The 25,851-nt window shown below is 43.1% G+C and overlaps 1 protein-coding gene across 13 annotated transcripts; it reads right to left on the bottom strand.

Moving 5' to 3' along the window:
* Positions 1–1,465: 1,465 nt before the first annotated feature.
* Positions 1,466–25,719, bottom strand: acaca (acetyl-CoA carboxylase alpha). Of its 13 annotated transcripts, none has more exons than XM_037269184.1 (56): positions 25,522–25,719; positions 24,445–24,706; positions 23,046–23,178; positions 22,792–22,930; positions 22,329–22,438; positions 22,172–22,253; positions 21,997–22,095; positions 21,744–21,850; positions 21,543–21,653; positions 21,249–21,458; positions 20,992–21,162; positions 20,233–20,394; positions 20,007–20,170; positions 19,763–19,913; positions 19,551–19,654; positions 19,223–19,450; positions 18,989–19,139; positions 18,776–18,910; positions 18,445–18,591; positions 18,179–18,367; positions 17,781–17,881; positions 17,512–17,600; positions 17,215–17,339; positions 16,962–17,075; positions 16,637–16,750; positions 16,479–16,568; positions 16,274–16,392; positions 15,376–15,399; positions 15,000–15,071; positions 14,166–14,309; positions 13,982–14,084; positions 13,776–13,883; positions 13,622–13,678; positions 13,299–13,343; positions 12,509–12,619; positions 12,252–12,293; positions 11,461–11,676; positions 11,232–11,387; positions 10,931–11,134; positions 10,018–10,173; positions 9,760–9,906; positions 9,353–9,622; positions 9,158–9,255; positions 8,921–9,041; positions 8,722–8,832; positions 6,909–7,052; positions 6,694–6,814; positions 5,826–5,922; positions 5,632–5,728; positions 5,400–5,535; positions 5,133–5,310; positions 4,951–5,063; positions 4,020–4,174; positions 3,631–3,801; positions 2,818–2,954; positions 1,466–2,698 (listed from the first exon to the last, which is right to left on the bottom strand). In XM_037269184.1, exons 2-56 carry the CDS (start codon positions 24,675–24,677, stop codon positions 2,572–2,574), a joined length of 7,239 nt encoding a protein of 2,412 aa, XP_037125079.1. In that variant the 5' UTR covers positions 24,678–24,706; positions 25,522–25,719; the 3' UTR covers positions 1,466–2,571. The 13 variants fall into 13 exon arrangements, with proteins under 13 accessions (XP_037125079.1, XP_037125078.1, XP_037125082.1 ...); XM_037269183.1 differs by having other exon boundaries at positions 10,910–11,134; positions 25,522–25,718; XM_037269187.1 differs by lacking the exon at positions 12,509–12,619 and having other exon boundaries at positions 10,910–11,134; positions 25,522–25,718.
* Positions 25,720–25,851: the final 132 nt, after the last annotated feature.

Genomic DNA, 25,851 nt, shown 5'->3' with positions numbered 1-25,851 from the left:
GCAAACACCTTTTCTCTTTATTTTCTTCAATTGTTTATTTTCAGCATCCATTTTAAATTTGTGTCACAGTAAAATTACAAGGATTAAACAAAATACAACACATTTGCACAAAACCAGTCTTCATTGTTTTGGGGGCCACTGACAACAAACCATAGACAACCTCAAATGCCAAACGCGCAAAGAGATGACAACAAGGCATAGACAACCACAAATGCCAAATGCGCAAAGAGATGACAAACAGCTGGATAGACCCCAAGTGCCAAGAACTGATTAAACTAACGGCAGATAGATAATAGAAACAAGCCCAGTTGGGATAGGCCAGCACGCCCACGACCCTCAAGAGGAAAAGTCGTTCGGAAAATGGATGGATGGATGTATAATGCGAACAATTTTAAACCCGCCTCCTCCGGATGATCGGATGTCTGTAAAGATTATTGTGATGTGGGTGGTCAACAATGTGGATGGTCAAGACTGTGTTGACAAATGTTCAGTGTGATGTCACAGCCACTAAAAGACACATTTGGATTGTAATTTAGTGAATTGATAATTTGATGCTTCATATCCATTCATCCCGTGAAAGAATAGTTTAAAACATCCATTGTCTAGAGAGCTTGTCCTCACTCTCAACTGACTTTGGATGAAAAATTAGATCGCAAGGACCATATAGTTTGACACTAAATCACATTGCTGCCTTAATAAAACCATCCAGGTTTATCTGTTTTTGCATTTTTGCATGTTAATTGATCATAGGAAATACATTGGCCCTTTTTATGTTACCTTTCTTATGAAAAAAGACTCAGTATTGTGCGAGTTCTCCACAACAACGCTGCTTTCTCAACTTCAATGTCTGAGGAAGAAAATGAATCTGCATTTTGTCACAGATCAAAAGAATTATCCCGCCGCGCACACGACCACAAATGAGTAAAACCCTGTGGGAGACAAGGGGGACCACGCAACACACATTTCCAATTATAGCACCAAATGACTTTCTTCTTTTTGGACTGCTCGTAATTGTTGTGGGTATTGGGCACATGCAACTCAATTTGTCTTACATATTTGTTGGTGGGACGATAACAAAGTTGACAGAGCCGAGGGGACGATACAAACGAAATAAGACAAAATTAAATAAATAAAAGGATGAGATAGCTCCCTCAGTATTTGTTTGATCCGTTTCATCCTTCTTAAGACTGTTGAAGTTTAAAAGGCAAAGGCGGTGGAAAAAAAAAAAAAAAAAAAGACACTTTAATCGTCTTTGGGTTAAGGAATGCGAAGAGTATCATTTTGGAATAATCAGAAAATGTCTCCCCAGTGTAATAGTCCCTGTTCTGACAGCTCCAATTTGAACTACTTTCATTTCTGTATCTGTCCTGGAAATCATCATGTGCATTTACAGTGTATAACAACCGGATACATTCAAAGTAGTACACATTTTCAGACCTTTTGTTAAAGACATGGCCAAAAATTTAATGGGTCAAATCTTTATTTAGATTGCTAACATGTCATTATTTCACCTTTATTTTTCAAGGTTACAACTAGTGTGTTAAAAAAAAAAAAAACTGGCTGGCAAGTCAATGCAGGTCAGGAAGAAAAAAGGCACAGCAATGAACACAAAGCTGTTTTCACATTGTACAATGAAATAACGAGGCAGTGATGTCAAGCGCCGACTTTAACAATCCAGTGTTCTTTACCCATTGTCACTCAAGATTTTTTTTTTTAACCAAATCACCAGCAGGGAAATATGCAAATAAGAATAAACTGTTGTTACAAATAAGCAACATTTAGTACAAAATAGTATAAATAAAAAATTAACACGGATTACAGTTTGACATTCGTTTACACTACATGAATCACTGAACAGAGGTGATCTCATCATGTATTCAAAATATTTTCTATTACAAAGACAATTGAATGATAATGATGCTATTTTCAATGATTGTTTTGAAGATCAACAAAATGTTCCTTTTCTCACATTTACTTTGTATCATCTCTGTGTGTCGTACCATTACCCGATTCAATTGAACGTGTGTAACAGTGAGCCTGATGACATGGATACTACATTTACAGCAAGAACGGGTTTAGTTCTGTATGCAATGTGAACAGCGACGCAGTATAAAGTGCATGTGGAGCAGCGTCAAGTCAGAACAGAAGGGACAGCTGTAGGTTTGTGTTCACCGCAGGAGAACTGGGAAGCAGTCAGCGTCTAAAAGGGCTCCTTTTGCTCCCTGCTGTGCTCTTCTGTCCAAATGGGTTAGAACGTCCCTGCTATTTTTCTGCTCAGTAACTAAGTGCACCCTGGTTGGTAGTTTATGAGACCCTTTCTTGCCAAGGCTGCTGGCGTTGTCGTCAAAATATTTAACTATGACTGTATTGTCTAAAAGCAGTATACATTGGGAAAAAAAATCCACATTATTAGTTTACACCTCACAACAGATCAAATTGGTCACCAAGTCGTATTAGTGGGTCGTTAGAATCATTGCCAACGATACATAGGTTCCCCTGATGGCTGCTCACGTCAGCTCCTTCCAACCTTCCTTCTCGCCAGCCCAGAGACGGGCTGGACGGCTATGGACCCTACGAGGAAGCAGAGGTCTCCATAGTGGACAAGATGCGCACCACCTCAGCTCTCTGTGTGGGTGAGATGTGCTGAGTCATGTGCACGATGGAATCCATTGCCACCTCTGGGTTAGCTTGAACAAAGCTGGAAGCATAAGACCAAACAAAAAAGAAAAAATGGTAAATAAATCAAGTGCATGTGAAATAAAAAACCCCACTTGATTGGTATCTACGGAAACAAAGCAAATCTCAAAAGGGGTGAACCTGCGAATCTGCTTGAGGATGTGATCACGACGAATGTACTTGATGTTCTCGTCGATGACGGACCTGGCTCCGTCGTCTTCGGCCAGTTGCCTCTCAAGCCAAGCCACCACCTCTTCGTTGTTATCCCACAGATAGGCCTGCGTGATGTCATTGTCAGGTTTAACCAGTGTGGCCATTATGACTAAATACAAGTCTGACAAAATTGGACTGGTTGAGTGTGCACAAATCAATACGAAAACAAACAAAAGAAGTGGACCAGGTCAAAGTAGACGCATGACGTCTCGTTGATTTGGGCCCGATAGCAATATTAGTATTCATGAGTACCGGCATCTCTGATCCCAAACAAAGCCGGGCTGGAGGGGCTTAAAGACTTGAGGGTGGAGGGGTTTAATAGGCCCTTGCCTTTATATGAATAGCCCCGCTTGAGGTCCGCAAGAACATTTAATGCCCTTATTAATCATTTTTAATCTGTTTGCTTTTAATTAAGAGACAGCGTGTTGCTCTCCTATCAGCACGTGCCAGGGCTGTGATTAATTGTGGCTTAAGACACTGAGTTCTGATGGGGTTAGCGTTCTTGCAGACAAGAAGGCCACTTTGCAGGAAACATGGCTCCTGACAGATTCTGCCTGCCGGTCCTCTGAGGCGAAGACTGGGCCTGAAGTAACTGTGGTTCTTTTGTATCTTTATTTAAATCACTATTTTTGTGGACAACGCATTTCTATGTAGTACAAATGATTAGATTTCAAATAAAACGGGAGATCATATTTTGAAACACAAACATATAAGTAGTAAAATTGTGTATGGCTGTGTTACCTTGACAGCACCTTCCGCCTCAACGAACCAGCGGCGCAGCATTGCCTGGATTTGTCCGTCTGTCAGCTCGCTGTTGGCTGCTTGGATCTTTCTCTTTACCGTCTCTTCCAGGAGGAGGCGCCGCAGGCGCCAGTAGAAGAACTGCCGGGATGTTTGCCACTCCAGGATATCCTTCCAGAGGAAAAAAGGACAAACATCTTGTTAATTAAATCATGTTGACATTAAATGTCACGAACCATGTTGTTAAAATTAATGTGATATTTGATGCAACATAAAAACAAGGACGGCCCAACTAACATTAAAACCTTTTTAACTCAGATTTGATTGTGACAAAACTGTGTTGACTTTTCACAGAGCAGTCTTTCAAGACCTTGAAGCAAAGCACCTACCGTGATGACGCCCTTCTCCTGCATGCGGCCTGGCGTGTCGTGTAGGTCTGCAAACTGGACAGCCACCTGGTGGTAGATTGGCAACAGAAACTCTTCCCGCTCTTTAAGTTTTGTCTCCAGCTCTTTACGGTCAGGAGGGCTCAACTCTGGGGTTCCTTTTGGGGAGAAGGAGAAGTTTTAACACAAAGTCCATATAAATGCACTAAACACTGCTGTAGCTAAATAGGTCATCAAAATGGCTGACTTGAGTCACTGAGATAAAACTTGGCAAGACTCGCTATTGAAACTTAAACTCAAGACCTGTACCACTCAGAAATAACTTTGCTCTACTTCTATTACTAAGCAGCTAAGTTTACACATTGCGTGCGTGTAACCCAAACTGCTGACAAAATTATCACTGTGAAGACTGTCATTGCCTTTAGGAGAGACAAAAAATATTGAGAATTAGAAGACAAATCACAATTTAAGTAGATGGAACGAATACCGAATGTTTTAATTGGTGGACGTAAAATGCAGCAGTGACTTAAGCCGCACTAACAGCGTTTTATTTAGCTTGGAGCTGCTGACTGATTTCTGTCAATTCCAATCTGTTTCTCTCAAACCCTCCTCAATAACGCGGCACCACTTTTCCCAAAGCGGCAAACGCACGCAACATTGGATCACAGTTCCTGCGAGCTGTGAGTTAAATCGATAGGTTGCGCCAGGGAGGCAGGAGAGCTGACAATTGATCCAAGGCAGCTGTGATTGACGTGTCTCTCAGGGGAGCACAGCAAAGATGATACCATCCACAGATAAAGAAGGGTGAAGGTACACAGCCCCCCCTCCCAGTCCCCTGCTCCTTACTGACAGGGAATAGGAGGGAGAAGGACTACAAATTAAGTAGGCTGCGGCCACTAAAGAACATTGATTGGAAGTGAAGATGACGACTGACCCAGACTTTCAGCCAAGCTCATGTAGATGGGATCTACTCGTCTCATGGTCTTGACCAGGTCCTTCCTCCTAAACTTGATCTCCACTGTCCCCTCAGGCTCGAGCACTCCACCTCTGAGCACACCAATGGCTTCAGTGGACCAAGTGTTAAGGCAGACATGAATCTTTCCTCAATTGTCTTACCGGCTGTCTTTGTCGGCGTACATCTCCATGTGACGAGGGTTGATGGTGGGATCTATGACCACCCAGGAGCCTCCTCGCAGCTCGGCCTGGGGTGGGATGTAAACCAGGACGGGCTGCTTGTACTCCCGTAGCCCATCCACAATATAGGCACCAAACTTCAACACCTGGTCATACATGTCTGGGTAAAAAAGAAGGAAGCAAAGCCTTATTAGAGAATTGTAAATCATCAATTGTAAATCAGCATCCACACAAGTTCTCCCCCCACACCTTTCATTCCTCCAGAAAAGCCCCTCCAGTTGGCAAATACAAAGAGAGGCAGCCCCTCTCTGTTCAGGTCCTTAATTGCTTGGGCTGTTTTGAAGGCCGAATCAGGGAACCACACCTGTCCCGCCTGCTGGATGATCTAGAGAGACACATGGGAAGATCACAATCACTCCATCTCGAGACAATGAAACACTTGGCTCATACTTGAGTATGCGCAGCGAGTGACCTGCCTCACCTTGGCCTCGGAGTCCAAATTAGCTGGATCAGCTGGGATTGACAGCTCCACTGACCTAGTTTCCACAGCAACCACTCCAGTAGGTATTCCACCCAGTCTGCGGGAATAGAGTATGAAGCACTGGCAGTGAGGAAATTTAACTACAACACGAGAAATCCATTCTCAACTATGTTATATGTTTATTTGGGGCTTACCGAGCTCTGCCAACTACCACACTCTGAGCCCATGGCTGCATTATCTCCATGAAGGAGCCATGGTCAAAGAAGCCGCTCTGCCAAGAGCCTTTTGGATCTTCATACACATTAATTGAAGTGAGTGTTATTCAGAGATTAAAAGAAACAGTCACTTGTAAGAAATGTAAACAGGAATTCATTTCAGAAGATCCTTCTTAATAGAGTGGCGGGAAACATAAAACAAGCGGGAAACATGATGGATGATTGGCTACAAAAGGCTTGCCAAGCTCTTTTTTTGCTTGCTAAACCTGAGAAACACGCCATACACTATGGGGTTACTGTTCAATTAAGACTTGCCGCTCATCCCTACCACCAACGTGGACCACTTTCTGCGCAATCCTTCGACATCTCTGTGCTCTCGAGCTATAATTACACCGTTACAGGAGCTGCACAGTCCAAGCTTGCAGTGGGGAAACACAGCCACATCCATTTTGGTGCTATCTTGATCTTGTCTCTTGGAGCATGATAGCAGACTTAACTGTTTCTCTTTTAGTGGCTTCCCGGAGGCTCTCTTGAAATGAGTAATTGCAACTTCTAACTCATGGCACATTTGCTGGACATGATAAATCTTTATATTTACTTGAGGTAACAAAAAAGAAATCATCATGACCTGTGTCCAAGGCACTTACTTATTAGCCCACCTAAACACAATGTAGTACTGCAAACTTGGACTTCAAGCTATAAAGTATTCAAATGTATTCATGAGATGCTTGATCAATCCATTTGAAATGATGTCCAACAATATTGTCTGAACAGCATCGCAAGATGTAGTCACAAAAACAAAAAATCCAGTTGACAAAATAGAACCGAAATATCAACGGGCACTTACTCTGGCTCGGACGACCAGCTAACATCCAACGAGGGTCATACGGTGCTTTTGTTGGCACAAATGCAACAGTTCTATCTATGGGGTCCTTGGCACTCAAAATTGGGACTGGACTAAATTTGCACTGGGGGAACAAAAAAAACGACTATTACTCATGAATGTTTTTTAATGCATCACACCATAGAAATGAACTTAAGTCAGCAATATTTCGATCCTACCTTGGGCATGTACGAGAGCCACTGCAGGAGAGTGAAGACTCCCTCAAAGTCATCACAAACAGTGCTGTGGGTCACACCATTGTTGTGCATGATTTGGATTCCACCGAGCTGGTTATTGGATGTATAAACCTCTCTGCCCAGCACCTAGCATCGGACGGACGGACACACAACACAAACATGAGCGTGATTGAGCACACGATACTTCTTCGAATTTGCCTTTTAAAACTACAATGTAGGGTTTTCAGGGGAAGCAACCGAGCTCACCCTAAGTTATAATGAAGGATTTGGATGGGAGCTGGGTATTATTATAATCACACAGGGGAGCTTTAGATAACACACAGCAATGTGTTCTCAGTCATTCAAACATTATACAATATATACTATTATTATTTTTGTACAACAGGAGTGTTACATTGCCTGTTTGAGTTTTATGTGTATATGCCCATGGCAACACACTTAAAAAAATAGCAATAATTTCCTATGGACAGTACTATCAATAGAATCAACCACACTACTTTTACCGGCAAAGTGACCCTGAACCAACCTAAAGCTGTAAAGTCTTCACCTCAGCGCGCCCTATTTTCATAAGCAGGCAGGAACAGGTGGCAGGGCCCTGACATGGCTCAGTAAAAATCAGAGGCGGTCACTCCCTAGCCTCGGCTTTCACCTTTTCAGCCATCATTTACTTTCTTTATTACCATTAATGGTTATGTATCTGGCTACAAATCTAGGGCGCTCTCCTAAAGCTGTCAGGAAAGCCTGCGGCCCCAAGAAACATCGCAGTCACCTTGACACACACAAAGCCTCTGAGCCTCCGGCCATCGCGGCTTCATTAAGATTCTGCTGCGCAGAGACAGCAAGGGGATGTAGGAGCGAGAAAGGAGGGAGATCGCCAGGAGAGAGAAAAGAGAGGCCAAGTCGATGGAACAGCTCATTGGGGTATTTGTGCTAGTAGTTACTATCCAAAGCCCATGAAAATATGGAAGCTTTCTAGAGGCTAATTAAATGATGATCTTGAGGTGGCAGCCTCCTGCTCTCAATTAAGTTTCAGTTAATAGCCAGGAAGTCACACGAAGAATGGGGTGGGGGGGGGGGGGGGGTTGTCTTGCTCACAATCTTACAAAAAATACAATCTACTTAAACTGAGAGCATTTGGCTATTAGCCTGAGATGTGGACACTTCAATAACAACCTGTCTCCTCATAAACAGCTTAACAGTGGGCTGGTCTAAAAACAACAGAGGCTTCGGCAAATAGGTGCGCCATCAGCCTGCCATTTGCATGATTTCTCATGCTGCTGCCTGTCAATTAATTTGAAATGGAGACATCTTATTACACTGACAAGGTAGATTGAACGAGGGCGAAAATAGGAAAAAACAGGAGGTGTAGTAAAGCGTGCAGGCTCAAACACCAGCACTCGCACCAATCAACAACAAGCAGAAAACCTGTCTCAGCAAAACATTCATTTTAATGGAAAACAAATAATGCGGATGTCCTGCATTGCAGCCTCCAGCAAAGCAAATAGAACTTCATGGTTCGCCTTCAATTATTTAACAATGACGGTAGGGGGTCCCGCTTTGCGAGGGTATCCTTGTGGAACATAACAAATTAGAAGGAGAGGGGGAAAAAAACAAAAAACACAAAAAATCTGACATGCCACATCCACTGTAGCTTTCAGTAAAATTCTTTACAGCTCAGTAATGTATAGCATAGTACTGTAATTTATATTTTTAAACAATTAAAGTTCCCTGCTATGCTCTCAAAATAATGGAATAAAAAAATGAACACATTTTTAGGACAATGCTTTTGTTGTACCTTGTTGAGTGCTCCAGCCCCAGTAAGAATAATGTGCGAGTTGTCCACCTGAATGGTTCTCTGACCAAGTCTCACAAGATAGGCTCCGATTCCAATGGCTCGGCACGTTACCTTTTAAGCGAGACAATCAACGTTAAGGCTTCTTGACACCAAGTTGACAGTTAAAAGCAGTGTGTGTTTTTCACACACGTGCTCTTACCAGGTTCATAGTGATGATCTCCTCATAAGCCGCAGAGGATTCTCCAGCAATCATGCCAGACCCTTTCAGGTTCTCCACACCCAAGCCTTCGTCCTTTCCAATGATGTCAGTGATCTTATACCTATACGACAGTAAATCATGTGGATCGGTCTTTTCAGGAATGACCGGCCAAGAATCTCCCTTTCTCCTTTTGCTTTTATCTTAATCACTATGCATACTTGAGTGATCTATATGTACCTGGATTCCCCCTCATCCTCCACATGTTCACAATGTACAGAGTTCAGGGCTGAGACCTTCTTATAATCCTGAGGCGTCAGGTAGAGATACTTGAAACCCTGCAGCGGCCATACGGTGACAGCTCTGTCACTGATATTGACTTCAAAATGCAGATGATATTTTGATCTTGAAAATCGAAGTAGGACACCAACAGACCTTGTATGGGTCAGCTGGATCTTCCCAGGCCACGTGGAACATGTGTCGGATTTCCTCAGCCAGGCCAATCCGGGCGCCGCTGTTGGCCGCAATGTAGATACGAGGGATGCTGCTTTCTCGGGCCATCTCGGAGGCACGCAGAAACAGCACATCCTCCTGAGGCCCGAATGAGCCGATCTTGTGTGTGATGTCATTACTGATGACTATGATCTCGCGCCCTGCTGGATATTCTGGTGTATGGAGGGTCATTCGCCATGCCACCATACCGATCTAGACGAAAAATAAAATGGACCCATACGGAATTAAATAGGTTTACAAAAGATTTTGGTGACATTTAAACAAAAAAAAGATGCCAAGATTTACCTATGGGGTACTGCAAGTTCATTTCTTAACACATAACAACAAACCTCATTGCCACCTGGCAGCCGGTTCATCTGCACCAGTTGACCTTGGGCGTCCAACACCAGCTCGGTGAAGGTGAGCAACTCCGATGGAAGAGGGCAATTGGGTACGAAAGCATGTGCCTCGCTTGAGTGCCACAACTTTTTCAGAGCCTGGATAAAGAGTTCCGTCAGATGTATTAATTGCATCAAAAGCAACAATTAACATTGACTTCAACGTAATGAATCGTGCTCTGAACCAGTTTATGAATCGAAATATTGTACCTGTCTAAACATTTCTGGAAAGTCATAGACATAGGTAGTGCCCAGTGACTGTGCCTGAAAGCGCTTTGACTGCAGCAGGTCCTTGGTGACATATGGCGTGTTGATGAGCATGCCGTGCAAAGGGCCCTGCTTGTCTCCATATGCCTGGAACATGATCTGCACATAAGAAAGGAGGGAATGTAATAACAAATACATCAGTCTTTCTTGACAATCTTGGCATTTAGGTGACTGATTGAATGACAATGATGACTGGACGTCAATGAGCGCTTCTTATCCCCACAGCAGCCACTTGATGTGATGGAACGATATTGTGTGCTCACATTCAAATAAAAATCCCAAGCAGACACCTTAAGAAAGGTTTTATCTTCTAGAGCATGTGACAACCATTCCGCTGTGATTTAAATTAAAAGATGGCAGTGCATGTAGTTAGCACATCCGTCTCACATTCAGAAGTTAAGGGTTCAAACATCAGCTGGGGTCTTTCACTGTAGATGGGCGTGATGATAAAATGGTGCAATAATGGCTGGAAGCATCAAGTATAACTTACCTGATCACCTGATGGAGACGCATACGGGCATCTCCAAAAATTAGAATATCATTAAGAAATGTAATATTTTGGTCACTCATTTCATAACCTATATAATTATAAAATTAAATTTCACCAAGAGTGACATAAGTCAAGCCTTCATTTGCTGCAAGTCATTAATATTAAACTTCATCATAATTTTTGATAGCACCACTGATTCCAAATATTTCAAAGCTAGAAATGTTCTGCTGTTTGAGAAAACCTCAAACAAAGAGGCCATGAAATTGCAACCTGAAAGTAGATGAGAGCTCCCTAATGGAACAGAAGCACAAAGCGGATGACATGGAAAATGTATGAGTGCCCCACCTGGCGGTCTTTGGGCCCCACCTGTCCCGTTCGGGAGTCGGTGACCTCTTTGTAGAGGCTGATGTCCAGATAGTAGCCGGATTCATTTGTGAGAAACAAGCGAATGGGGATTTGCTTTCCTGTCGGAGTCAGGCGGATGTTGATTTTCAGCTCAGCTTGCAAGACACGCAGTTTCCAAAGCCGGCTGCCGTAACGCATGACCATGGACCGAACAGACTCCTCGATCTGTTCACGGAGGCATATTAGGTAAGGTTGATGGTAACAAAGCACAATGGGGAAGATTACGCTGTAGTTCATTTTACAATGGTCGGACATATTGTACCTTTGAAGGGTCCATGATGACTGTGGGCACAAAATTGAGGAAGATGTGATTACAGTCCGTACGCACAGTTGTGTTGTTAAAAGCGACCTCAAGCTCATCCATGGCCTCAAGTAGCAAACGCTCAGCCTCATTGTGAAGGTACTCAAAAGAGGCCTCCTGGTAAAGGGAGAGAAAAGAATCAGCAAGGAGTACAGCTTATCAAGAATAAGGACTCCGTTCCATTTCTTACTTTTGTGACTAAATCAGAATGTCGGATAATGGCTCGCACAAAGAATCGGTAGTCCGTAACTTCCGCTCCCACTTCCACACGTGCTGCACCCAAATAGAGGTGCATCTTGTGGTTGGCACAAGGAATGGCCGTTAGGGCAAAGTTTCGCATTCGGTTGAGCTCCAGCTGGAAGGCTAAAGCCGGCTCCAAGTGCCGGTAGATCCTATCTTCCACAAACTGTTGAGAAAAAGGCACCATGTCATCATAAACAACAAAGGAACACACGCGTGCTTGAAAAAGTATGACCTTCTTTTTCACAAGGCAAGCACAAGGAAAAACTGCTATTAACCGAGATTATATCAATGGCAGTTTCAAGAACACCATCTCCCAATAAAAGTAGAAAGATGCCCAAGAGCTACACACAGTATTAAGTAAATGAAATCGTGGGCAATCTCATTCTCAGAGAGCCGCTAATGGGTGTCATTTCTCTTAAATGGGAGACATAATTAAAGAGTTCATTACTTTAATGAGTTTTGCCGGTGTCGTTGTAGTCAAACTATCAGGGCTAAGCGAGAGAAGGAGCCATCAAAATGTCTACAATGGAGGAAATCCAATGAAGCCGGGGGTGAAAAGTTGTTTCAACAATCAATCTAAAAAAATAGTCAAGGTAATGTAAAGCGTTGGTGCTAAACCGGTTCTCTGATCCCTAATTCCAAAGTGTCCTTAAGCACCCCTTGTAGCAACTTTAGCTTTACCATTACCATGTTTTAAAACAGAAAACTTTAACGGTTTAGAATCAAGACACGCCTTACCTTATCTCTGGCACGGAATGTGAAAAATTTGGGGAATTCTCTCTGCGTAGAAAATAGATGAAAAAGGAATAACAATAAAACATACAACATCCCAAAATAAAAACAGTATTTACGTATGCGCAACCTATCAATGCAATCACAAGAAGCTTAAAGAAGTTATTTGTACCTCACTGAATTTATTCTGATGGTAAGTACATATAAGAATAGTCTGCGTAGTAAAGTATACATTGCTTTTGCAAATGAATAAAACATGTTACTCTTTCAGAGACTCTTGATCCTCTAAATGCCCGCTTGCCCTGGTGAATGATATCAGATGAAGTGTTCCACAACAATGCCAGCCCGATTGGAGACGCTTTTCTCTCCTCATGCTACAGGATGAAAGCAGGCTCGCAATTGGACACAAACTGAAATCTCCACCAACACAATTTGACACTGATTACACATTCTGTCGAGAATATCGTAAATGGAGGAAAACATTTTTGAGGCGGAGTGCTAAACACACAAAAAAAAAAAGGAATTCCCTCTGTTTAATGAGGGGCACGTAATGGCACCGACACCACTGAGCATGATTAGTTCTCGGACGCATAAGGGCCCATGAAAAGGGGGGGGGGAAATCAAACCCCATTGTCAAGAGGATCAAAAGGCAGGATACTTCCCGCAATGCCCTCCTTATTGCCATCATCACAATACTATTGGCATTTGGACCAAAAGTGCTGCACATGTGAATGGTAGCATTCAGCTAAACATTTTTTAAATCATTAAAAATACAAAAGTCGTGTTTGCCTTTGAAAAGTTAAGCCGGCATTGCACTGTTATTATTATTATTATTGTTATTATTATTATAGGTTGCACTAGTGTAGAAATGTACGGAATCAGAGAGAGGAACCAGCAACAATCAAACACAATTATTTTGCATTGATTGAAATCGTTCACGTTTGCTCGTTGTGGCTACAGAGTGTGCAGTATACCGGCCATGCATGTTTTTCTATGCAACCCGCTTTTTGTCTTATTTCTTGCTGCCCTCCATCCCCCTTTGCCTCTACTTACATGAAACCTTTGGTCCACCTCATAGTTGATTTGCTTCCTGAAATCCTGTCATCATAAATGTCGCGAAAGCAAGGCATGCAAAGGAGATACAAGGAGAGACAAGGCTGAATTTACAATGCAAATTATCTGAAGAACAACACACAAAATATGCTGTGCACAAATACCATTAGGGAATATTAGTTACTTGTATATATATATATATACAAAGACGTTTTTGGTCAATTATAGCAGCCATAACAATTAAAAGGATGACATGCGAGGTAGATTGTGAAGCAAACAAACACAGAAAATGAGAAAATACGGGAATACAGAACAAGTCTTACCTTCTGAGCCACAAGGAAAGTCAAGCGACGGATTCCGTGTTCAAACAGCAGAGATTTCTTAAATTGATTGGGAGGAAAAAATAGAACGAGTTAGCCCAGTACAAAACTTGGTCAAATCAACAGCAGCCTTGTTGGTGATCGTTCCACTTCCAACCTTTGACAGAGTGAACTCCCGAAACATGGCTGCCAGGCCATCATCTTCCATGTCACTGTCGGTTTTTATAGCCACATTCAGGATATGGATGGGTTCATCTTGGGTGCTCTGGACCACCAAAAAAAAAAAATATTGCACATCAGCATTTTCAGTTGCACCGCACGTAGTTGTTAAAGCCGCCTACAAGAACAATAAGCTTTTGCCACCTTGTTGTCCTCTTCACCGTACAGGACGGGATTGCCTCCCTCGGGAAAGGTCGGGCTTGGGGGAGGAGAGTCGGTGAAGCAACTCAACACATCTGCTATGTTCCTTAAAAACAGGCAAGCGTGCTTTAATCACCAAACACATTCACATTTCCCTTTGAAATGATTTCAAATTGTTCACACTAACTTGGTGAACTCCTGGAACGAGCGAAAAGAGACCATGGCGCCCATTCTTTGACAGGGGGGCGTAAAGGATGTGTCCAGCAAAACATCGCTCACGCTAGCCATATGCACCATGCCATAGTGGTTCAGGTTTGATGAGAATGACGACCTGAGATGAAAGCGATTCAAATGAGAATCTACTCCTTGATGAGTGATATGAAGACATTTTCCATCCACCTATTGAGAATCCCAAGTGTAAGAGTTTTGAACACACTTTTTTGATGCTATGAAGATTGTTACATTGATCGGAGCTCAAAAAACAACTGGGAAGTAAGAACATTTGAAGCAGCTGTTCACACTATCAAAGATATTTAACAGACTGTTAGTCAAATTGGGCATACGTATAAAATTTGCCATGTCCCCATAAAGTATATAAGTGGAGGAAATGCACCGAGCATTGATAACCCATAGAGTGATGACAATGTGAAATTTGGAACCACTTATTTTCAGATTAAATAAGATTCAGCATTATACGTGTTCTTGTTTTGACACATCAAAACCCCAGAAGGCCAAATTAAGTCAAGAAATTTTGAAAAAGGACATGATCAGTTGAGCTTTGACCTCAGCTGCATTGACCAAAATGAAAAAAGTCATAATGCACAGATCTTGAGGGCTAATTTTGCAGAGTTGGGAGTAGGGCTGTAGCATGGCCAAAGAGACCAAATTTCATTTTGTCATGTCACTCTGCTCAGATTCAAAACATTCTCACACAACAAGGAAATACAAATAAACCAGTAGGTCCCCATAAATAAGCTGTAATGTTAACGTTACACCCACTGAGACTACTTTTGCATCAAACCTGTCTGGAGGTTCCAAATTTGACACTGTTTTGCCTTTTAAAATGTCCAGGACTGAAGGAGCAGACATTTTCCTAGCAGGACAGTTACATTATTGACTTCGTTAGTCAAAACCTCTATAACACACACAAAGACTCACAAGTAGACATTAAAAAGAGGCTATGAGCTGAGGGCCATGCTGTTGCTAATAAAATGAATCAAGCCTGCACTTAGTACTTCTCCAGTTATTCCACCAGTACCATGTTTATTTGAAATTTAAAGAGCACCAAACTGCTTCATTAACAACTAGATTACTTTTAATGTAAATTTGTGCTCTGGCCATGCGTCTAAACCAGTCTATGCATGTAGTCTACGCAATAAAAATAATGTTTACAATACCTGTTTAGAGTGGGGATGTTCCCTCTGCAATCAAACAACATTGATTACTATTGGGTTAGTGGCAGGCATCGGGACAGGAAGTCAGTCAAGTTGCAGCAGTGTGTTCATCTCGGCAACGCTTTACTATGCACTCGTCAATATCTAAACGAATGCAACTGGGAGTCACAAGGTTGAGCACACATTTTACTTCTTGACTGCTCCCTGTACAACATGCATCATGAGACGTTTAGGCTGCCTTTTGTTAAGCTCTGTCCTCAACTAAGGCAGAAGAGCACTTCATGCTGGTTTTTAGAAACAAGCAAAACAGGCCGGTGATTTCACAATCATGACACAAACATGTAGTACACATAAACATGCAGGATACACATTTCCTCGCAACGGCAGTAAATAAGCCACCGTTTCATTCAAGAGTGCAGGTGTCCCTAAAATTGTGGCTGTCATGCGCATGTTGACAGCTTTCTTCAGTTGACTTTTGGACTTGAAGCCAGCATACGAGTCATGCGCAGCAGGAGCAAACTCTCAAACAACCGCAACACAATCACGCACTGGGATCACAAATGCAACAGAAACGCCATGATTCTGAGCTACAAGCATGTTCACAAGAACAATCCTCAAATGTGTCCATTTATCTATGGCAACAGTGCCCCCGAGGATGACGAGCTAACACGAGGTACTGCAGGCGGGAGAGCTTTGATTGCCTGCACACACGTTTTCAACCAATCAGTCAGGTCTTGCATTCTATCTACTTAGCAAATAAAGGAGCATTTACACAATGGGGCACAGCTGGGTCAAGCAACCCACCACGGAAATATGAACATAATAGAAAGATGCATCCTGCAGAGGAGAGCAGGAGGCAAAGTGAGTCATAAAACTGTTAGCCTTTGGGCATGAGTGATACCTGTTTGGATGCGAGCTTGGGAGCATGAACTGGAACTCAACGATGCACGTGTTGTCCTTCAACTGGCGATGCTGCACGCTGTTGAGCTCATAAGCGATGTACGCTCGGCGCACATACACCTGCGGTGGGTCGGAGACGAAGGTGCATTGTTATACATTTGTGAGCATTCAAAATAAATGAGGGCAAAGAGAAATAAGGATCTAACCTCAAGGGCGGCCATTCGGACAACCTGATTACTGTGGTAGAAAAAGTTGGGCAAAACATCGAAGATGGATGTTTCGGAAAGGATCAGTTTCTGGAAGATCAATGTACGGTCAGAAACACTTGCAAAGTCGATCACATGTGCAGGTTGCTCTTGCCTACCTGGAGGTTCTCAATACAGAATTGGTGGCCGTACATGTCAATGGCAGAGAGGAAGATGGACTCCACCTGGTTGTGACGGAGCTCATAAGAGGGGAGGTGAGATGCTATCAACACCTGCAGAGAATGATATTATTAAGGATTTCATACCTCATTGAATTTTATTATCTTCAGACATTGTCTTTTATATGTTCATACAGCGCGCAACATAAATGAGTACACCCCGACTGATTTGTTAGAAGACATTAGCCTTTCTTTCAGGATATATATTTTTATGGCACACAATACTACAAAATACACATGTACATTTTTGAACTGAACAACCAACCTGCCGTGCACGAAGTGCCACCTTTGCGTTTGTTGTCTTGCTGAGTTGGGTGAATTCCGTCAACATGGCCATCAGTTCTTCTGTCAGTGTCGGATCACGGCCACACAACTGGTCCTGAGGAGAGGATACACAGTATTACTGCTTCCAGAGAATAAAAACATATTACCAAGTGTCTGCATGCAGTGCAATTATTATAACAAGCTATTTTAATAAATACATCAGAGCTTGGGGGGGTAAAAAAAATTATACTTACAATCAACATTGTAACCAGCAGGTTCTTTTTGGTGACTTGGGCATGGGAGAAGATGTAGTTGAGCACATTTGCCATGTCACCTTTGTTTTCTTCACGCAGGGCAAACACACACTTGTCATAGTGTCCTATCAAACAAGCAAACACACACTTGTCATTGTGTCCTATCAAACAAGCAAACATATTGGGACCACACAACACTGAAACTGGAGCCACGCTGTTATTCATTGAGAAAGAGTGACACCCAACGGAGAAATGTAGCATTACATCAGCCCATGGTGTGTTACTACAATTTCTCACCATTCTGAAACTGAATCTCTACTTTCAGGTATTGTCGGAGCAAGTCGATCACCACTGCCTTCATGTAACCTCGGATTCCACTCCGATATCTGTGATAAAAATCAACATCATCGACAGGTATGGATAGATGGGGCGAATTGGAATTGTAATATGTAGCTAACTAATATCTTATAGTCGTCAAACTTTTTTTAATACAAGACGTCAGTCTGTTTGATGCATTGTAGACACGTTGCAGGCGAGTGTTGGAAAGTAGAGACTAAGGCGCTCACTTTTGCACCAGCTGAACAATGCTTTGTGTGTTCATAAAGAAGACTTCTCTTTCAGACTTCTTGTTGAGAGTTGCAGCATGACTGTCCAGGATGTTTGCAATCTGTGAAGTAGGGAAACATTCAATATTAGCATGTAGCCCCACCAGCACCTATTTTAGAAATCTATTGACCTCATTTTTCATCAGGAGTTGATGAGTCCCAGTTAAATAAATGTAGTGCTTTTCTGCCACCTTGTGACATTTATAGGTACATACATTATAAAGCTTTTTTTTTTACTACTGTATAACAAAGAACATACATGCACATGATTGGCAAAATGGTAAATATTTTTGTGATTTATCATGACAATTCTGCAGTGGTTCAGCATTGTGTGTGTTGGCATGTGTGGTGTGGACCACCTGCTGACTGGGGAACTGGCAGAGCACTGAGGTGATGTTGCTGGCATACTGCGCCATCTCCTTCTTGATGGCTTTCTCCACAGCAGGGGGGATGCGACCTGAAACGCTGGTCATAATGTCTTGAAGCTCCAGCAGCGGCAACGAGGGGTCACGCATGGTTTTCATCAGCCTTTCGACCCAGTCTTTTAACTGGTAATAAAAACGTTAGCGTGCTCAAGAAACTGCCTGCTTTTCTTTTCTTTTTTATGTTTGTTTTGAGATTTCACCTTGGTGCTAAAGAATGGCTCAGGGAGACAGTAGCCATTCATGACGTGAACAAGGTGATCCAGTGTGTTGTGGAAAACTCTATGCAGCTTCTCCCCTCGCAGAGCAACGGCCTGGGTCGAGGGCAAAGTACCTGTATGCAGGTCGGCCTGCAGAAACAAACAAATATTTGGAAATATGCAGCCAAATTCGCTTCCCTTGTTCAGCAAGTTTTTACAGCACTCATGCATATAGATGAACTGAAAGCGAATAAAAGCACTGCAAAGTAGAAAAATGCGCATTTAAACAGGAATACTATCAATGAGGCGAGCAGAAATTGCTACTTGACATCACCTGTTGGACCCGGGTGGGGTCATCGAGCTGAAGTTTGGCGATGACGCAACCAGGATCCAGCGATGCTCCGGCCCTCTTCACATAGTGAATACAACCGGACTCAACAGCTGTGAGGGTCATGACCATCTTCATCACCTGCAATTGCAATCAAGACAATCGACTCAACCGACACGCATAATGCGTAAGGTCTGGAATGCAAAAAAGGTGACGTACCTCTATTTCAGCATAACACTGGCCAGCAAAAACATGACCACCGTCCTCAACTGTGTACTGGATGAGTTTTCCTGCCGAAGGAGATCGCAACAGCGATGGGTCGTTCTCCTTTTCGAAAACACAGGTCTTGTTGCCTATGGTGATGCGATACCTTTGGAGAAGATAACCAGTTGAGATCATCAGCAAATTAAGCTTATCTTGGTAGTACTAAATAGCAAATAGATTTTTTCTTACCTGTCTACCTCTTCCTTCATGTAGGTAGTGTAGCTGCTGCCATCATAGGACAGCAACAAACCTCCATCGCTTAGCCGATGGACATCCACTTCGACGGTGGAGTGGTTCATGATTAGCACATACGAATTGGGAGACTGGCGAGTCACAGTCAGGATGTACTTGACACATTCATAGATCAACTCCACATCCACCGTGTTGAGAAGTGTGTGTGCTGGCAGCACCTGTCCCCTGGAGGCACAATGTACGAGTAGTTTCTCTTCAGCATTGCACACGGAACATCGTCCGTAGTGCTCAAGACAGTATCCAAACGTATCAAGGACATGCTTACCTCTCCAGAGAATGCAAGAAAATGGACACGCTGTTCCTCAGAGTAACATCTGCCACATGAAGTGCTCCACTCACAAGTCCCAGCATCGTGTCAGGACGCTCAGCCTGAATGGAACAAATCATTTTGGAACGTCACGGTACATTATTTGGTTGTTCAGAATTTTGGGGCCACTAATCATCATTTGGGGACTAGCGTTGATAGCAACTGCCCACCTGCATTTTCTCAGAGATCAGCCTATCCAGCCAGCCCGTGTCGATGGTGTTGCGCTGAAAGGTTTCTGTTTCCAGCAGCTTTATGAGGTATTCCACAGTAGTCCTAAAGTCTCCTCGGATAGACAGCTCTTTCAAAGCTACCACCATGTTACTAGGAAATCACACATTTCCCAAAATGTCAACATCAAAGCAAGCAGATAATAAAGGATTATATAAATCCGGTAACAATGTAAAACACACTCACGAGATGGCTTCTTCACGATTCTCTCCCCAAGAAAAACAGTGTCCAAATTGGGAGTCTGCAAACTCATGCAGTCCACCAGCAGCTGCAACACTGAAGTAGCCCCACACATTCTTATTGCTGCGAAAGTTCAGCTCTTGTACTGTTCCGGAGCTTGGCTTGAAACCCTGGAAAGAGACAAAATTTGATCAAAACAAACATCCAGAACTATGAGGAGCACTAAGCATACCTCATCAGGATTTTCACTGGTTATACGAGCTGCAATGACATGTCCTCGTGGGGAGGCGACTGTCGACAGACTCTCAAAGTCGATGAGAGAGTCACCCCAGGGCTGCGTCCCATAAAGCATCCTGATGTCTTTGATTCGGTGAAGAGGGATGCCCATTGCAATCTATAAAAAGAGCCCAAAGTTATCTGGATTCACAGATGGGTATTCATTTATCAATACGTTTATTATTGTGCTTGTAGTTCCAGTGGCACCAATTGAACGGAGGCGTTTTAAAGTGACTGATGCTCATGATCTCCATCGTGCAAACAAAACTGGGGATAGGCATATTCTGGAACTATGACTTTAATCTCTCAATCAACTGAAATACAAAAAGATACTGAGCACTCAGTTTGCCAGCAAATCGTACAGGCATGTCACTCTCAATAGTGACGTCCCATCAGCTCAAAAGTAGCAGTTTCCTCCACAACGCTGCCCTTCAGCTTGACTGCCGCTGACCTAAATACAAGCACAATTGTGAACACAGCGGGTGCACGCCATGTGACCAATTGCCGCTTCAACCACTACATCGGCAACACTGATAGCTCACTTGGGCAGTTAGTTGCCATGGAGACAAGGCCCTCGTCTAACAGACTATTGGATGCAATCAAGCACAAATACAGTCTGCGATCCAAAAGTCAGACATAATAGGCGTGGTATACAGCTTGTCTTTCCCCCCACCCCCCACCACCACCTACCAGCCCAACTGTATTCGGAACTCACTTGCAGCTGGGCAGCGGGTAGGTTGACATCAGCCACCATCTCAGTGCAGGGGTGTTCAACCTGCAGACGAGGGTTGAGCTCCAGGAAGTAGAAGCTGCCATCTTGGCTGTAGAGGTATTCCACTGTGCCCGCACTCACATAGCCCACCATCTTTGCCAGCTTGACAGCACACTGGATACAGAACACATTAAATGTGATGACATCATCCATTTTCTGTAGCTAGGAGAAAGTACAGCCATCTCAAAATGTATATTTACCCTTTCCATATCCTCAAAGACATCCGATGTGGCAATGGTAGCAGGCGCCTCCTCTATAATTTTCTGATGTCGCCGCTGAACTGAACAATCTCTGCCGAACAAGGAAATGGCATTGCCGTATTGGTCTGCCAAGATCTGAACCTCCAAGTGGCGGGCATGTTTAGCGAGCTGCATGATGAACACAGGGGAACCTGGAACTTCTGCCTGGACCTGGAAGCAAAAAAAAAAACCATTAATATATAAATTTCAACAATTAAATCATGAATTTAATCTTGGTGGTTCATTTCGACATACTTGTCTGTATAGGTTTGGGAAATCATCCGCGCAATTGACTTTACGGATGCCTTTACCTCCCCCTCCTTCTGAGGCCTTCACCATAACAGGGTAGCCGATCTTTTCAGCAGCCTGTTGGTGGACACAGACAACAGTTTTTCACAGCCCACTGCAGCACGTGACATTGGAGGCTCTGAATGCTCACTTTGACAATGCACTTACTTCCAAGCCGTTGTCTACATCCTGGATGCAACCGAGTTCATACAAGTCACGAGGAACGCTGATATTTGGTTTCTTTGGATTGCCTTCGGACCATTCCACTGTCAGACCTGGGAGAAAGAAACAGCAAAAATTTCTCAGTGCATTTTTTTAAAAATTGAAAGTGTATGCATCGGTCTTCTCCATTATATCTGAGTCTGAGGAGATGCAGACATAAAAAGGATCTTCACAAGTGACATCCTGGCAGCAATCCTACCTGCTCCACTCCATGGCAAAGTGGGGATGCCAGCTGTCTGAGCCACAATGGAAGAAGCAATCTTATCTCCTAGTGCCCACATTGCCTGACTGGGCGGGCCTGAGGAGGGAGTGGGCAGTCTGCATTATTTCAAGCCCCAAAGCTTCAACTTTATGTCAGGAAAAACTTCTCTTACCCATAAAAGCAATGCCGTTCTTATGGAGCAGCTCTGGCAGTTTGGGGTTCTCTGAGGCATGACCCCATCCAGCCCACACAGCCTGAAAGACGTCTAGAAATTAACCACCTTAGGCATTACAGTGCAAAAGAAAGGTGTGTTAATTGTGTGGGGGTACCTGCACAGGTATTCGTTTTGCTATGTCCAAAATGAGCTCCACATTGGCATAGTTGTTGTTATTAGTCCCCCCTGGCACAGGCACGTAATGATCTGCTATTTTTATGTACTCTGATGGGAAAAAACAAACCACAGAAATATTCAATTTTACCATGTTTCGCGTATGCGTTACAAGCTGAAGTTCAACTAAGCTTCACTTTGAATGGAGTCAAACATTCACTTTGTGTACTTCAAAAAATGATTTTATCTGCCCTTCAATTTTAACAAAGTCTGATGAACTGTTGTCATTTTTGCACTGATAGACTCAAAGAACAAAATCTTGGCCCAATAAAGTTTGTTGTTCTCTCCAGATCAAATTTAGGAGGATATTGAATTTGGAGCGCCCGATGTTTTGCTGTGCTATCTGACAACATATTAACTTTCGATTAAATGATATGTTTCAGGATAGTCTTGCCAATCCTCACCAGCGTTGGCCTTCAGGTCCTCCGGGGTCACCATCACCACAAATCGAATTGCCCGTTCGTTCCGAAACATCTCGTAAGACCACCGGCGGATCGAGCGCATGCACTTGACTGCGGCAATGCCATTATTGGCGATAAGCACCTGGGAAAGCACAAATATGATTGTTATAGTTCTGCATCATAGTCTGTGCTAATGACAGAGACTAGCTTTTTTTTTTTTGCAGCTGGGACATTGAGCATGACAGCAAGACACTTACCTTCTCAATGACCTTGTTGCCACCAAAACGTGTGACAAACTCAGCAGGAGATGCCACAGTGAAGTCCCTCTGCAGGTCAATTCTTCGGCGGTCGCGATTTTGCTTCATCAAGTGCAGCCCAGACATGCTCGGCCTGTTAACAGAAGTAGAAACATTTAGAAACCTACTAGGTGCTCATTTTCAACATTTCTTCTTGAGCAGCTTTGTAATGTTAGCCTCTGGTTATCAACAATGTCAATAATCACATGGTTATGGACGCAGGGGCTTTGGATTCCAGAAGACTCAAGTCAAAGCTGGTGTTTGCTTCGCAACATTGAGCAATGTACACAGTGCTCAACACCCACTGCACCTTATAATTATAATACATACTTGTAATAGTTAGTTCATTTGGTAGTTACAAGCTGAGCAGCACTTCAGTGACACATTCCACATTTGTGGAAAGAACTTCACAAAATAGAAATCTATTCAACATTGAAGGAAAAGAGAGAAAAAAGGTTGGATTTCATCATATATTAGAAAAAGCTAGACTTGGCAAGCTTTTTTGACTCAAACTCCACCCAACTGGGGGTTTGTACAGAGGGGAGGGGCGTTACACTGAGCTGCAGGGTGTGCCGGTGCCTGAGCCCGTTTGGCTGGCTGGTTTTTGTGGCCTGATGTTTCTGCGTGATTGTGATTGCGTGAACAACCTCCACTCTCGACGTTATCAGAAAAAAACAACACACTTCTGTTTCCTTCAATTAAAATCCATCTCAAGAGCGCAATATTATAAATATTGTAATATTGGAAGAGGGCAAAAAGTTATCCTTTTGAATCCTTTTCAATTTTATGCCAGAAAACAAAACTGATTATTCCAAGCCAGAAGTAAAATCTTATTTTGAAAGTCAAACCACTAAATAACCCATAACACCAAAACTACTATCTGAAGCTACAAGGTTGCATCAGCAAACTGAAGAGCACCACAGATGGGGCATTCAGGAATATGTATTGCTCAATCTAAATTCCAGCACTTTCCAGCCAAACCGCGCAAACCAGGGGGACATAAGCGGCACTCTTTTCAGCAGAGAGCAGCCAATGAAAGCACATTTTTCACACATGCCATAAAATGGGCAAACCATAGGCGTGAAACTCCGGGTGAAGTCTCCCTAAGTGTGACACAAGTGTTACATTGGAAGGTAAGGTAGAGGTTTGGTGCTCTTACGAGAGTGCAGAATGAATTTGTCAGTCTCAATAGATTTTTAATGACCACTTTAAAAAAAACGTTTGATCTAACAATTTTTGCAAAAGACAATACTGTACCGCAGAAAAAAAAAAAGTTTAATATAACAATACTGTATCGCAAAAAGGAAATGGAAAAAGTTTAAAAGAAACACACACACTATCATCAGGTCTGGTTTCTAACCTTAAATTGTTGTGCAGGGAGCCATCAATGTGTTCAAAGCTCATGTCATTGGTGCTATCCGAGCTCCCGGATGAGGGTGACAAAGAACGACCCTCCTTCTCCTCCAGCTGCACATCCGGCTTCCCTTGGATTTCATCTTCTGAATTCTCCTCGGACACCGATCCCACGATGAAGTGGGGGTGGACCGCCGCCATAGCTGGGTGCTTCTTGGCAGGATTTTCCTGCTTTGCCATGTCTGGGTGACACACACAGGCTGCAACCACTGGACAAGGAAGAAAAATGACCACACAAGTTATCAATGGCGGCCAAGAATCTGAACATCAGTACACAGTCAGTTGGCGTGTGATGCTGTTTGACTTATTGCAAAATTGACTTGATTAACAAGATAGCAGAATTATCACGCAATAGCTATTGCAACACCATAATCCAGACATGGACAGTCTGAACACAAACTTGTGGACAATTAACTTCTTAAGACATTGTGTAAACTTGGATAGTTTGATCTTTGGAGAGATTATACATGTTGGATATTTCGTAGAAGTATGCACACATTTAATACTAATATTGCATATACATACAGCTTTAGACTACAAAGACAAAAGCATATTCTCTTGATCATAAATCCATCAAGGGTAATGCGAAACAAGATGCCTATGATCATCAATCACGAGGACACGTTCGTCACCCCAGCATCTTAGACAAATGGACCATCGTGATGACACTAAATACCCACCTGCAACACAAAGCTGCAGGAAGGACCAGAAAAACAACCAGAGTACTGCGATCAAACACAGTTTAGAATTAACACGACTGAGTAGAACGATACAGAATTCCCCAATAAAGAGGGAGCTTCTTAGACAAGTTGTCATGCAACTCAACTGTCAAGTAGTAGCTAATGATAGCTAACGATGCCGTTTTAGCATGAACGCCAAAGCAAAGTCAGCAAAAATGCTTGCTAGCGAGCCAACTATAAAGCTCATCGATGCAGTAGCCGGTGTCTTGTCCTCGCTATCTGCGGGACGGTGATGGATCGTCCGTTTAAGCGGCTCGCTAAAGACGTTTTCAGCGTCTACTCACCGGTGGAGATAAACCGGCACGCAATCCTGAACAGTTGAGCGAAGACTTCAATGAATTAATGGATTGCAGAAGACATATCTGCTTCCGTGGTGAATTCACATCATGGTGAGGTCACAGTTGCCGGCGGAGAACATCAGAGTGTGGGGTGATGTGACGCTACTCAACGGGGTTACTTTTGTGCATTCCCCTCTGACCCCAACTTCCGACATAGAAACACGCGAGATAGAAATGACCCCGCCCCGAAAACGCCTCTTGCGTGTGTGGAAATAATAACAATGTAACAATTATCCGTTTTTGATGCAAATTTTAATCTAAAGATTGTCTATACCG

The sequence above is a fragment of the Syngnathus acus genome, chromosome 14 (assembly GCF_901709675.1).
Source record: "Syngnathus acus chromosome 14, fSynAcu1.2, whole genome shotgun sequence".
NCBI lineage: Eukaryota > Metazoa > Chordata > Actinopteri > Syngnathiformes > Syngnathidae > Syngnathus > Syngnathus acus.
Note: the sequence above shows the minus strand (reverse complement) of the source record. Positions and strands in the feature narration are given on the sequence as shown.

Bases quoted from the DNA above. Each gene is read 5' to 3' on its own strand.
- acaca (XM_037269183.1), bottom strand. From the start codon at position 24,677: ATGGCAAAGCAGGAAAATCCTGCCAAGAAGCACCCAGCTATGGCGGCG. The intron at 19,914-20,006 runs GTGAGTGTGTTT...GTGATTTCCTAG, and splicing joins AATCGTGAAGAAGCCATCTC to TAACATGGTGGTAGCTTTGA. The intron at 9,256-9,352 runs GTCTGTTGGTGT...TGGCCGCTGCAG, and splicing joins ATCCAGCTGACCCATACAAG to GGTTTCAAGTATCTCTACCT.